This window comes from Hetaerina americana, unplaced genomic scaffold, assembly GCF_022747635.1.
Source record: "Hetaerina americana unplaced genomic scaffold, ioHetAmer1.1.p SCAF_9, whole genome shotgun sequence".
Classification (NCBI taxonomy): Eukaryota; Metazoa; Arthropoda; class Insecta; order Odonata; family Calopterygidae; genus Hetaerina; species Hetaerina americana.
In genome coordinates this window covers 38,116,442-38,132,123 of record NW_027287538.1, presented here as the reverse complement: position 1 = coordinate 38,132,123, position 15,682 = coordinate 38,116,442, and the positions used below count along the sequence as shown (strand labels likewise).

Here is a 15,682-nt window from a genome sequence, read left to right as displayed (position 1 = left end):
ATCCATTACTAAAAAAGGAAAGAAAGACTCGTACTTTTCCACAGATTTAAATCTGTGGAAAAGTACGAGTCTTTCTTTCCTTTTTTAGTAATGGATATTAATTACTTCCACGAAGTGAAGCCTGAAACAATAGAATATATTCTTATAGAATCTTTATAGTCAGTCTATTTATAGTGTTGATATGAAAAATGGGTGATAAAGTACCTTTTTGCATGCATTTTTCATTACTAATATCACAGGGTAGTCTACTTTCCTTTACCTATATTGAGTTTTGTCATGAACTGATATGGAAACTTTCCGCTGTGTACTATTTTCCATTGTGACAGGTTTTTTGCGTAACTCATAGGTATAGTATAGCTAATATTGAATTGCAAAATGCAAAGCCCATGAAATGGGTATGTAATTTTGAATATTCACTATAGTGTAATTACTTATACCACTACACATAAACATTGAAATAAATCACAAATACCAATTAGATTTATTCTTTTTTGCTCTGTACATATACAGTAGCAATTACAGCATTATAGTGACTGACATCTTTGATTTTTTTTACAACCATAAGTAGAAATTATTAATGAAACTTCTCAAATGCACATTCAGGCATTTTTTATTTTTAAAATAAGGAATGCCTGAGTCTATTTATTGTAGCCAAAGGTTAATTTGGCGGTGTTATGCATTATATATGCCAGTACATATATATACTGCACACTTTTGCATATTTGATACAAAAGACTATGATACTGTAGAAATTGTATTATTTAAATTACAGCATATGACAAATATGCGTACAAATTTCTTATAGACTAGTATTTTGAGTAATAATACAAATCAAATTCTATAGTGAATTACTTCAGTTTTAAAAAACTAAGCAACACATACTTGAACAAAATCTTTGAAGATGCAAAAGTTAACTTTTAGTTCTATGTACACCACCCTCAACAATTCAGCATTGATACTCTTTTCTATCAATGCAACAAAGTCCTTCAAATAGTTTAATTGTAAACACCATGAAATTATTTGATAAGATGCATTACTCAGCAAATTTTTGATTTTTCTTGGAGTTAGAATTTTCCCCAGCAGGTCTATTTAAAAAATATACTTTGCAAAAAGGAAACAATGCAGTAGATTCCCATTCACTAATCAATTTTTTATCACTGAGTTCTTCACTGTTGGTCTTAATAGAATTAAACTATTTTATGTAACAAGACCATCAAAAGAAATGTTCAACTGAATTAATACTTAGGTAGATTTTTACTTATTGCAGTTTCAGTTCATTTGAAATATTGAGTTGATGAAATGTACCTAATTTTTTGAATCGCCATTACTGTACTTATAAGCACATGTGATGGGAGAAGTGAGCTATCGTGCACCATTTTAGTATTTAACTCTGTAAACAGCATTAAAATAAGTTATTTATGAAAAATAACATTATTATTAAAGTATGACCTCGTTTTTGGGTTCACTATGCCGATGATTTAATTCAGTTGCCTTCAATGCATTTTGAAATTTACATCTCAGAAACTTCAACAATAATCTGCTTATGTGTTATGCATAATAATTGTTCAGATAATTACATGAACAACACCACATCTTCCAACACATTGATACACATAACAGTTAGCATTGATGTTGAAAATAACTAGAGGGATAGGATCATAAACATGTTATACAATCATATCAACCATTACAAACTTTCAATGCCAAAGATTTTCAGTACAAATCTTGTGAAAAATAATACAATTTCTCATTTTGCATCATTCACCTTCAAAATAATAACACAACAGCTTAGTATTAATGACCTGGTCTTATATGCAGAAATGACCACTGCCAAAAGATGTTCTTCACAGTAATTGTAATGTTAGACAAATATCCAAATGGACAATCTAAGTTGTAGTCTTGAAATATTTCAATGGTATTATCGTCATTCACAAGTGGTAAATATGATACCTGCCAACAGAATATGCTTTCATCCCTAGCAATAGTTCATGGCTGGTGTACAGTTCCATTTTTCCACAAATTTAATTCACCACAGTTTGATGAGTTTTGGAATTCTTAAGATTCAGAATTTATTTTTCGTAAAATTCCAAAATCTACATATGGTATCTTGAATCACTCACTCCCGATTTTATCGTCCCTCTGAGGTCATCAAAATCTTGTTGCACTAACCACTCTCTGGCCTTGAGGATAACTTCCACGGCATTGGTCTGGTGGTAACACTGTCACAGGGACCTACAGAAAAGAAGTCAATTTAAAGGTGACAATTATTATTTATAGCAGTGCATTTCATATTCATCTGGACTGAGTATCCACCACAAGATTTATCAGCCAATAGAACATTCAATGATCTACTTATTTTAAGGCTCTAAATCCAAGTAATCATGCATACTCAATTAATATATTGTATCTTGAAATTATTCTTATATTTATATAGTTATCAAGGTTATCTGAAACATCAGCATGCAGTGATTGGGCTGTCTTGAACCAACAAACAGGCCTATCTGCCTAAAAATATGAACAAACAAAATGTATGGTTTAAATTACTGTATAGTTAATTAGGCATAGTAATTTTTAGGACAGATTATAATTGAAAATTTAAGGCAAAATTTTTCTTGTATTTTTTCCTTTGTATTGCAATGCAAATGGAGACTTCAGTGGATAGCAATGAGTGATTTATAGTAATGAAAAACTGCTGACAATCAAAGGAAACCTACACTACAATCTTTCAACACATTTAATATCTATCCTTATAGTATCTACAATATTCATGTTATTTACAATTTAATATTTAATGGAACTAATTCTAATTTCTAATGAAACCAAGCCACCACCTTAAATTATCTTAAAAATTATTATTCACATTATGATCTTCATGTTTTCATTAATCTACTCTTTGCATTTGAGATAACAGTTCCTCAGTTGATAACTTATGATTTCAAACAATTTCCAAGTAGTGTAGCATCTAGCTTAAATGTTAGCTGGGTCTTCTTTAATTAATTGCTAATAGTATTGCCAATGAAAGATGTGCCTCTGAAAGACAAGGCTCTGGGATGCACAGAATGTCCCCTGGTGAAGATGGCATGTGGAAGAGGGAAACTTGGGTACAGAAGAGAAAGAAAGGTGAAAGCTAGCAAAAGAAAAGCAGGGTGACCTTATGCTACCACTTAAGCTACCCAAGTTTTTTAGCCATCTGCACCACCAGAGCATGTCTCAAAGCAAAAAAAGGCACAGGCCTAAGTTTTTAACTCAGGTGTGTTTATGTCTTGGGTTACCATTAGCAATGACAGTTTCTTCCAACACCAAGTGATTTTAGAAAAAATCTAGTCCCACAATTGGCAAAGTTTACAGCTATTACCTTTAGTGATAGCTCTAAATCATGTTACCAATGGCCCTCATTTGCAATCATGCTGCATTCCTCCCCATGACATAAAAGATTTGTTTAAGCCACTCTTTCCAAGTCCCCCTCATTCTTTTTTTACTACTCTTCTACAAAAGGCAATCATCCTCTCCATTGAAAAGTTTATGCTGACACAGAAGAGGACACTTATGGTATGGTAATGTGCTAATGTTTGCCGTTATTGTAAGAATAATTGAAATTGAAACTGAAATAGCCATTAAAGCTACTGCAAAATTAATTATACTCAATGAAGTGTCATTATATGCAGTCACAATACTTATTTCTCAGCCTCCATGCACATTAATGCATTGCCAGCATTTCATTTGCTAATGTATATATAGTCACAACCAAAATAATTATTTTGGGTGACTTTGGATGAATGTGATTGCTGGCATTGTTTTGTAGCGTTGTGTTGTCAGCATTTCATTCACCATACTCATTCCACTATTACAACTCATTAGGTTACAGTAATTGAGGGTCATTTATGCTGTTAAAATTTGAATTTCTAAAGAGTACACATCAATCTACTTCTAATGAAAATAACTACAAGTGTTTCAAATGGTATCAAAAACATATGCAAAGTTTCTACACATATATTCACTACAATATTTTAGGAACAATCAATAATAATTAAAGAACATCAAAGGCTTGTGATAAGCTGGTTTGTTTCAAGACACATGGACACCTGAAATCTTTTAAAGAATATAATATAAAACAAATAGATTATCTGTGACCTATAACAAAAGATAAAAAAACAATTTACCTTCTACCCTGACTACAAGCAGCACAATAATTTAGAAAACTCCTTCTGATTAAATGGTATTAGATAGTTAAAGTAGCTGCTAATGCATATATAGTCACAACAAAAATAATTATTTAGGGTGACTTTGGATGAATGTGATTGCTGGCATTATTTTGTAACGTTGTAATTTCTCCTATAGTGTACTTTCTTATAAAATTTAATCAAGTCTTTCAGACGAAGAGACATTACAAACTGTGCAAAACAATTCCTACAATTGGAATGACTCTCTTAATTTTAAATGTAGCAAATTCAATTCCAGAGTGGCAGGTGAGTGAAATTTCACTTTACCAAAAAGAAGTTCTTTAGTACATGATTCTGGATGTTATCAATTTCCTTAATGATTTTGTGAGTTTCCTTTAGAAGCTGCAAAATTCATCATTGCATATTAAACTTTTCATTGAAATCCTATAGCCTAGAACACATAATGTGATTTTAGGTAGCTCCATGAGCAGGATGATGAGAAAAGACGTGAGTTGTGTATTCAGTTAGGCACAATGCAATGGTTGTTGCAGATGTGAAATGAGGAAACATGACTTTCAGGCTGTGTGCCAGGAGTTTGGAGTGCCAAGAACAATTGTTCATGACAAACTAAAAAAAGTACCCAATTAAAATCTGGGGGAAAATTAAGAAATTCAGCTGGTGCAGGGAATTCTTAAATTGTGAAGAGTGGTAGAGTGCTCTTTTGGGCAGGTAACCTCCAGTAAGCAGTAACAGAGTTGTGAAATAGGATGGCCCAAAAAGAAAACACATTCATACTGAATGCAATGAAATTGCAATGTAGGGAATGCAATGCAGGGAATGCAATGCAGAGAATGCAAAAAAAAATCTGTCGGGAATGCAACAATTTCAATTCAAATGAATGCAATGCAGGTAATGCAATGCCAAGAATTCAAAAAAAGATCTATTGGGAATGCAATGATTACCAGGAAATGGACTAGTTGTAGGTTTTCATGTCAAAATGTGAGAACTCACTCACAATGAACATCAAAAACATCCATTCAGTGACTAGATGGAAATATTACTCTGAAGGAGAATTTACATTATTTACAGCCTTATGGATAGTGTTAGATGAATGGATGTAATTATTAATATTATAGTGAGGCATATTTCAGAGATGATCCCAGATAATCAAGGGTGATTGTTAAAAAATTTTGTTGAGGATATGGAAGAATTTTCCTCAGAAAAAAATGCATCCACTGATGAGAATAACAAAGCAGCCCCACATAGTGTGTTGTTCACTATGAAAGTATTTTTAAAGGCCCTAGTTCTCTTTGCATCCTCTGTTGTAAACACAACACAAAGTGTTCTTTAGCCGGCTATGCCAAGAAACTTGCAAATGGGCCTCTGGTTTTTTCGTGATTTTGAGGGTTTTTACAAGCATCTCTGATTTTGGTTCAATTTTTTTTTTTTTTTAAGTAATCTACCGGTTAAGGTAGGTTTTTGGACTGACACAACTACCAAACAAATATTTTATTACTCCTAACAAAACACAAAATCAATCATCCTACTCTACATCAGGTCCCTCTTCATCTCTGAGTACTTCCTTCCTCCCTTCATCCCGTCCAACATCCCTATCCTGTTCCTTCCCTTTCCTCTTTTGCCCAACATTCTACCCTCTATCACAGTCTTCAACATCCCACTGCCGGTCAACACCTCCTTCATCCACTTTTCCTGCCTCCATAGGATTGCTCCCAACAAACCCCTCTCTTCGCCCACCATACCAAGTACTTCCTCATTTGTTTTCTTCTCTGTCCATTTCACCTTCTCCATTCTTCTCCACACCCACATTTCAAAAGCCTCCAATCTACGTCTATCCTCCTGCTTCAATGACCACGTTTCCGCTCCGTACATAGCTACGCTCCATATCAAAGTTTTTACGAGTCTTTTCTTAACACGCTTACTCAGAGTCCCTGTCATCAACTCCCTCCTCCTTGTGAAAGCCTCTTTGCCTAGCGCAATTCTTCTCCTTACGTCCCTACTACTTTGACCGTGTTGGTCCAAAACACTACCGAGATACGTAAACTGTTCTACCTGCTCTAGCTTTTGCCCTCCTATTTTAATGTTAAGCTTGGCCTTTTTCTTTCTAGAAAATCGCATAACCTTTGTTTTATTAATATTGATTCTCATCCCATACCTGTCGCACTGAATTTCCAATTCACTAAGCAATGCTTGCAGCCCCTTGGCTGACTGACAAACTAAAGCTTGGTCATCAGCAAACCTAACTGATTTTACGAATTCCCCGCCCACTTTCATTCCTACCTCGAGTTCTTCCCATGCCTCTTTGATCATTTCTTCTGCGTACAGGTTGAACAGCAACGGTGATAATGGGCAACCCTGCCTTACACCCCTTCCTAACACTGCCCATCCTGACTCCCCGTTTCCCACCCTCACCTGAGCAGTCTGAGACATGTACAGGTTGCGGATTAGCCTCCTTTCCCTCCAATCTATTCCTATTTTCTGCAATATACTCATTAGTTTTTCCCAATTTACACTATCAAACGCTTTTTCGAAATCTACGAAACAGGCAAATACCTCCTGGTTGTGTTCTATATTCCTCTCGATTAATAATCTCATTACTGCAATGGCATCACGCGTACCTCTCCCCTTCCTAAACCCAAACTGATCATCCCCTAAGTAATCATTTGCCCTACTCTCTATCCTTTTGTTTATGATCCTGAGAACAACCTTAGCTGCGTGGGATATCAAACTAATTGTCCTATAGTCCTCACATGACGTGGCCTTTACCTTTTTCGGAATAGGAACTAAAACTGATCTCACAAAGTCTTCCGGCCAGATTCCCTCCTCATAAATACTACGGATCAGCCCATATAGCCTCTTCCTCCCACATTTTCCCAAGCATTTCAAAAGTTCCACGGGAATGTTATCTACCCCCACGGCCTTATTTAGTTTCATCTCCCTTAATGCCCTTTCTATCTCATTGTCTAGTATGCCTGGACCTAAGCTATCTTCCTCTACGTCATGTTCCTTTTCAATGTCTAACTTTGTTGGTCTAAGCTCTTTACTATACAGGTCTTCTACATATTCCTTCCATCTCTCTTGGATCTTTCCTGCGTCAACTATTACCTTACCGGCCTTATCTCTAACTGCTATCGTTGATCTCCCTTTCTTACTTCCCGATAAAGATTTAACTATGCTGTAAAGCGCACCGATTTCCCCCTTCCTCTGCAGACTTTCCATATTCTCGCACTGCGTCTTCCACCATGCTTCTTTGGCTTTATTTGTTGCCCGCCTCAATTTATTGTTCAATTCTTTGTACTTCATTTTGCCTAATTCTGTATTTATATTCTTCCATTTTCGCCGCTCATCCATTTTTGTAATCATCTCATCCGTGATCCATGGTTTACGAGTCCTTTTAGCGTTAACGGTTCCAATAGTGTCTTTTGCCGCTTTAGACAACCCTTTCTTGATACATTCCCATTTTTCTTCAATAGTACTTAGCTCTTTACCGTCCTCCATGATTTTCTCTACCGCCTGTTTGTATTCCTTTCTTTTCAACCCATTTAATGCTTCTACATTCCATTTTCTAACTCGCCGCCCCTGCCTTATCTTTTTAAAACGTACGCTACATTTCATAACAACTAAATTGTGGTCTGAGTCCGCATCCGCTCCCGGGAAGCTGTGGGAATTTATCACACTGTTCCTAAACCTGTGTCTAACCAGGATATAATCTAGCTGATATCTTCCCGAGTCACCTGGCATTTTCCATGTATACCTGCGTCTTTTGTGGTGTCTGAACCAAGTGTTGGTGATAACTAACCCCTGTCTCCTGCAGAACTCAACTGCTTTCTCCCCGCGGTCATTCCTCGTGCCTAAACCGTAGTCCCCCACCTCATCACCATCTCTTCCTTCGCCTACTGTCGCATTCCAATCCCCCATCACTATCAAATGTTTCCCTGCAGGAACACATGCAATCATGTCCTCTAACTGATCGTATATCCTATCGACCTCTTCTTCCTTATGGTTGCTCGGTGGCATGTATACCTGGATAATAACTAAGTTCGTCGGTTCTGCTTTTATCTCCACTAGTAGTATTCTATCCGTTACCTGCTCTATGTTGACGACGCTTCTTCCTACCTCTTCATTTAATACTATGGCGACCCCTCGTTGGCTCTCGTCCCCACCGCTGTATATTATTCTATACTTATCACTCCAGTAATCCCCGCTATCTTTCCATCTCACCTCGCATAGACCTAAAATATCTATATTTCCCCTTTCCATCTCTCGCTTAACATTCTCCAATTTCCCCGTCCTCATCATTGTCCTAACATTCCACGTTCCTATTCTAACTAATTTGGTCTTCTTCTCCTGCGTCTTCTGTCCTGCTGCTGCTGGTTTTCCCTTGCAAGGGTTTCGTGGGATGACGACCGCGGAAGCCTTGCCTCCCCCGCTGCCGGGCACGACACACGGCCGATTGGGCCGAGCCCCGTGGTTGCCAGGACTCAAAATATCTCTATTGTCCATCACATTGTTCTTGGGAATGATAATTGAGGTGGTTTCCCGTTGCCTTCCTCAATAGTGTTTTTAACGTGACACCATCACTTACTGGCCGCCCCACTGGGGTCAGACGCCATTGCAGCCGCCTCACTGAGGAACAGACGCTGCGTGGACTACCTTTCGTCTGGCTCCTAACCTTCGACCTATCTGGCATGGGTGACCCTACCAGGAGCAATTTTTATTACTCCCGCCAGTACAGCTCTAGGGGTCATCGGAACGCACAAGCCCTTCCACCACGTCAAGGTTGTAGTCCGGGGAGGGGTTTGGTTCAATTATTTAGCCAAAATAATGACATGCTCCTATTTTAATGTTTTGCTTAATTTTTCGGTCTCATATCAGATTTAGAATGCTACAAAAAAACTGGAAAACTTGAAATATCTACTGCAATTTAGCTCATTGAAGAAGCCTAATATTACAATTTAAGTGAAAGAGATTTACCAAAAATTTTAATTGTTTGTAATCAATTGTAATTTTTACTGATATGCCATAATTAGCCTTAGTTATTGAATATTGGCCACTTATATAATTTTAACTCTTTGAAACATGTGAAACTTCTGTTGGATGGAGAAAGAGCATTTGAAAGTTGGCGTTGAAAGAAAGCAGCATCAGGTACCCTGGTAAATGTACATAGGGAATACCATTTAGAGACAATGGCAGAGTGTTTATTTTGATCAAATGAGAAACAAAGTTGAGTGCATGCTTATGTATCATTGTAAAAATTTCATGTGGAATTCCCTAATCTGTACTTAACTGCAAAAGATGCCTTCATGATATTGTGAAGGTTTCCTTTAAATTTCCTAGTTACTGCACAGTTACTGTCATTTAGTTTCTAGCTTCAAACTCAATTCTACAAGATTTTGACAGAGAGTGCGCCAGGTTCCAAAACATCTACTTCCTATAAAATGGCAAGTCTAAACAAATGAGTTCTAGGGCCTGTTCAGTATTAAGTATATTCCATGGTAGATCTCCTCCAGCAAATTTTTAAATTTTGAATAATAGCTTTGATGGTTAAAGAAAATGTATGTGATAAGAATATGTGATTGTAAGGACATTAGAAAAAGATCCATTGGACATGGGCTATAGGTCTAACAATTACATTGAGAGAAGAAAAAAATGAAAATCGTCTACCAATCTACAGGATGCATTAATATACCTTGCTAATGACTACAGGGTAATTTGTTCACTACAGCATGATGGACGGATCTATACCGTGCTTTCTCTGTGGTTTGACATGAGTGGAGTCTCCACACTTGGTGGCTCATCATCTTCAGGTCTGGGGTGATGTGGCTGGTGGAGATGCATATGCAACTGGTTCTGGGGATGCATCATTGGGGGATGCTGATGATGGAGTAACAGTTGCTGGGGCTGCGACAACCCACCACATTCCATTGGTGGGGGCACTTTCTTTGAGACATCTATCTGTGCATACACTGTTGGTTCCTGCCGTCTACTCACAGGGGGGGCATACACAGTATGTGCTTTTGGTAGGGCCAGTTCGGCATATGTTATGTCTTCAACCTGGGAAGAAAACAAAAGTATTAATACTTGGACTAAAATATTTATTAACCAGCCTTGTCATCCACTCAAATTAAGTGCCACTAGGAATAAGTAGCTAACCACCCATCACCCTCAGCTTTGAAATACAGTAAAAGTGTTCTCAACAGTTGTAGCTAATGTAGTAGTAGCTATGACATATTTCAAGCAATACAAAACAGGGAACAAGCATGGCATCACTAACATTCAAAAGAGAGATTATGAACACCCTTCCTTATGATACCTTTAATGCCACAGAATTATACCACTGATTATACCAGAGTATCCCTGGAATAGCACCACCAACGTTCAAATGAGTATAATTGTATATATGTGCACATATAAATTTCTGGGAGCACAAAGTAAGTATTTTTTACATTTTTGCATTTCCTTTAAAAATAAACCTCGACTGAATCACTTTCTGGCATGGATATTACTTTGTCCAAAAAACATTGACTCTTGTTATCAATTGAAACCAGTGTTAAAACAAAACAACAAGACTAAAAAATTTCATCTTCCTCAATTTTTATCTCTCATGTCCAAGGTGTTCAAGGAAACCTGAAATTTACACCCACCACAGCAGCTGTTAAGATGCTGCTGTCAGATGATCAAAATGTTACAAGCCATTTTGAAAAAATGACTCTGCTAACACTATTGCATTTAATAGCTTAAAATAACAATACATATTCCTTGTTTATTTTGAAACATGCTTACCATTTTAGGTATGTTCATAACATTAACACTATCATATGATGAATCCAAGTGGTTATTAAGTGGATGGATATGCGGCAATGTCTCATACATTCGTGTGGAAGTGTTGTTCAACTTCTCAAATGCTTTTTCATCTGCATCTTGGTAATCAGTATCTGAAAGAAATTAAAAAGGCAGCATAATCAGAAAAAAACATGTCCAGGCTGAAAACCACTATTTATTAACCACCATATTATATGATGGTTTTTTCGTTACCCTCTAGAATTAGACAAACTTTTGAAGTTCAGATAAGTGTAATTGAAACAAATACATTTGTTGAGAAAAATCTAAAGTTCCCGACTAGCACAAGGGATAATCTTTACCCAAAATAGCTCACAAAGCCAGAAGTAATATTTATGCAACCAGAAGCTAAAGTAAATCTGATTTTAGTAGTTTTCTCTGCATCTCATAATTTCTCATGCTTACATTATGTGGTACAACCCAACTTTCATAAAACTTTGCACTTGTGTTATTTCCCACTGCTATGGCCCTTAACAGAATTATTTTTTACAATGTGAGTTATAAATTTCCCAATGAGATTAATGGATTAAAGTTTTGATGGGAAACCATGTATAAAAAAACCAGAGACAATTACCATTATTTTGAGGTATGATGTCTGGGTTTTTCTCATCAGGATCAGTGCCATCACAGATATCCTTCCCGAGAGTTTGCCCAGGGGCTTTCTCATCAGGGCCATTGGTGCAATGTGTTGCAGTCTGAGGAGCTCCTTTCCGGGTCCCCCTCACACCCACAACACCTCCAGTTCCACCATTCCGCATTGCTTCATCATCTTCATCCCCTTCATCATCATCATGACCTCTCAGCCTCATAACCACCACAATGACCACAGCAACAAGTACCAATGCAGCCACCACACCCACAAGGACCGCAAGTATTGGGGTTATGTGAAGTATTGTGCCTTGAGTCACAGCTGAAAAATAAAGCATGCCAACATATTTAATAGAAAAATGTAGACACTCAGAAATTTTCCTGAGGAGATGCTTCAAACTATATATTGACAGAACACATGAGAAACGACTAATTTCTCTACTTCCTTGCTATCCTGCAATGCAAACAAGCAAGCATTCTTTGGCCACTCTGAGAAGCCTCCTGGAGGAACTTGGTCAATAAAATTAAGGGTTGATAGCATGCTTATGATATATTGTAAGATTCTCTAAATACATCCTCATACTTCTAAATGGATAATAAACATGGAGGAAGGGTCACGTATTACTCAGCAGCCTTATACTCCTCAGAAGGCTTCTTATGATGACTAAAGAAGCAAAGGATCTATAGGTATTTTCATTCTAAGTAATGCCATACTGCTACTTCAAGTGTTAAGGATTATGAGAATATTTTAACAAATTATTTTAGGGAGTATGTATTTAATTTTTGTTTGTTTCATTTTATAAATTCAATTAAAGATTTGACACATACCTCAGAAAGTCCCTGCTTATGACACTATGAATTTATTACTAGCTATTAATTATGATGTACTAATTAATTTTGTATTTATGAAGTAAACAATGCCGCTATGAGAATTTTATATTCTTAATGAAATTATCAAAACTATTTTTCATGCTATCTAAATATTTTATCATTAAATATTCAGTTAAACTTTACCACTAAATTGGTCAGAGTTTTGTGTTTGGGTTATCCGCCCTCTGTGAGAATAATCCATTATCAGTTAGCATGCATTGCAAAAGAGCATAGTGTAGGGAATCAGGGAATAAAGTAATGTGGAATCAGAATTGAATACCATGTAATGAGGAATTAGAGTTGAAATAATAAATATATCAATAAAAAAAATATAATTAAGAAAATATGTTTCATGAAATGATCTTGTTCCACCCCAACCCTATTTTTAGCTGTACAAATAGGATAGCATGCATTTTGGTGATGAGATGAATAGATGAAATATGGATGAACATAATAAATTGTCTATTAAAAGTACATCAAAAAAAGGATGTGAAATGAGAGCATGGAGTTGAACAGGATACTGGTATGTGGAATTCTTTAAAAAATGCTTTTAAAGAAATAAATAATAATGCAGCAACAATTTCGTGAAACAGCTGCAAAATACATTTGGATATGTATGCATTGAGAGAAAGTAGTCATCTTGACAACGTAAATAATTTTCATTAATGGTTGATCAACCAAAGTTCACAACTTCAAGAGGAGTACTCATATATGGGTATTGCTATGCTCTCCACAGTGATGTTCATTATGTACATTATGTACATTATTATAAATTTAAATAATTATTTCAGGGCTATATTCATGGATAGTTTTATGCTAGGTCATTATTTTATCCTAAAAATCCTAATTTTTAATCATTATTTTTAATGTTACTACACCCAAATATGTAGCATATATATGAAATTGTTAAAATGTATAAAAAGTATATATTTTTAATGAAGTTACTGTCTCAAATAAATAAAAATGTTATCAGTTAAAAGGTTTAAGCAATTTATCTCAGTTAATTAACTTTTTCTGAAAAGTTGCCAGCAAATGGGAGATACCTTAAATGACGTAATATTTAAGTTCATTCAGGGAAATTTTAGCATTCTGTTAAGACAATTAAAATAAGACAGCAATACAGAAGAGACTTTTTTACCACATAGAATGGAGATGGAATGTTTCAGCACATGTCCTTACAAACAGAGATAAGCCCAAGGCACCAGTAGATACAATTCTGGATAACTTTGAAATACGATACGACTCTTATAATCCATAAATTATTTAATTGATTAAGGTCATGAGTATTTGAAGAATAATAAGAAGCCTTTCTTCTTAATAAAAATCATGGATAATTATGGACCTACTATGGATTAATATGGACCCTTCCATGGGCTATAACCTTGATGTAGTGAAAAGGCTGGTTAGTAGGGTTCACCCATACCAGATAGGTCAGAGGATAATAGCCAGACAAAAGGTACTCTGTGAGGTATCTGTTCCTCAATAAGGTGGCTGTAAAGGCATCTGACCCCAGTTGGGTGGCCATTGAATGAAGGTGTTACCCTAAAGTCACTATTGAGGGATGCAACAGAAAACCACCTCTATTATTCAACCCATAATTTCCTTTGATATGGACAGTATAGTGAAAATTAGTCCAGGCAAATATGGGCACCGGTATCGTGTCATGAAGAGGTGGGGGATTAAAGTTATGTACAAAGAATGACCATGGGAAGAAAGTAATTGAGTTCTGCAGGGGACAGGGGATTAATCATGATGGACACTTGGTTTAGAAACCACAAAAGGCATAGGTATACATAGAAAATGCCAGATGACTCAGAAAGGTATCAGTTAGATTATAATATGGTTAGGCACATATTTAGGAACAGTTACACAGTTAATTTACACAGCTTACCAGGAGGGGATGTGATCACAATTTTAAGTAATTATGAAGTGTAGCTTCCAATTAAAAAAGACAAGACTGCATGGAGGTAGTTACGGAAATGGAATATAGAAGCATCATATGGAATGACAAGGATGGGGTATCATCAAGCTGTAGAGAAAATCAAGAGAGAGATGAATACTAGTGAGACAAAAGGGAATATATCAGAAAAGGGATATCAAAAGCTACAACTATAGAAAGAAAGAAACAAAATGAAATTTAAGTACCAAAAGAATGGCATGAAATTGGAAATTAATTTTAGGTATGCCTATCAAAATTGACAAGAAGAAGTAAATTTTTTGGCACCGTTGTCAGGTACATTTTATTACGTTGTCAGGTAGTTTCTTAGGTACTAATCGAATATTTGTTTACATTATAACGTCTCCCTTCCTGATCCATGTTCTTCAACTGAGGTGAAAGGAAATGACGGAAACCTACACCAGGAAGATTGGTTTGGCCCGAAGGGTTGGTTTTCTATGAAAGGGTATGGTGCACCAATTATTAATTAATAAGGCCTTAGTCATGGGAAATTCTCATAGTCCATAATTAAAAAATTGGTCCCCCAGGGTAGTGGTTCTTTTTCCTTTGGTTAAAGATTTTCCAGAAAGTTATGACACTTCAAAAAAATTGCAAATTAAACAAAACTAAGAGTGTTCAAAGTCACTGGTGATCCAACCCTAGCCTTCTTGTCAGTAGTTCAAGATCATGCTCCATGTGATAACACCTTGGTCTCAAATATTTTCATTTTTGTGGGTAGGCCAAAATAGTACTGAACATTGAGTTTGACACCTGGGTTCCTATCTTACAAGGCTCAGTTTCTTTAGAACCAAGGAATATTTTTGATTCCCTTCTCATCCAACAACTATGATGTGGTGGAAAGAGAGAGTTTGATAGTTCGAGAGTTTGGTCCATTGAATTGATTATAGCCATAAAGATGTAGCCAGAGAGTTAGTGCACTTTTTTCTCTGGGTGACCCATTATGATGACCATATGCTATGTTTGAATCATCTGTACTTCAATAAGGTAGTTCCAACTTTTACTGATCCCTGACTGATCTATGAGGTGATGGCAGGAAAAACATTTTTAGAGAAAAGTGTCTAAAACCTCTCAACATGGACAGTATGAAAAAGAAAATTAAATTCAGACCCAGGCCAATTAGGTCACTGGGTAGCAAGAAGTTAAATGCCTATGTAGGCACTGCCACACATATTCTCGCTCAAGGCATGACAACAATGCCAATGAATAGATGAAGAGAAACTGAAGAAAAATATTTAGAGGACAAAGGAAT

At 36.2% G+C, this 15,682-nt stretch overlaps 1 protein-coding gene across 2 annotated transcripts in view; it reads right to left on the bottom strand.

Annotated features, from left to right (window-relative positions):
- Positions 1-469: 469 nt before the first annotated feature.
- Positions 470-15,682, bottom strand: part of LOC139698703 (nephrin-like) — a 574,051-nt gene continuing 558,838 nt past the window's right edge. For both annotated transcript variants that reach the window (XM_071597581.1, XM_071597582.1), the window contains 4 exons: positions 11,593-11,928; positions 10,962-11,113; positions 9,924-10,232; positions 470-2,232 (listed from right to left, as the gene is read on the bottom strand). In XM_071597581.1, the coding sequence (XP_071453682.1) occupies positions 2,149-2,232; positions 9,924-10,232; positions 10,962-11,113; positions 11,593-11,928 (881 nt within the window). In that variant the 3' untranslated portion in view covers positions 470-2,148. The remainder of the gene's footprint in view (positions 2,233-9,923; positions 10,233-10,961; positions 11,114-11,592; positions 11,929-15,682) is intronic.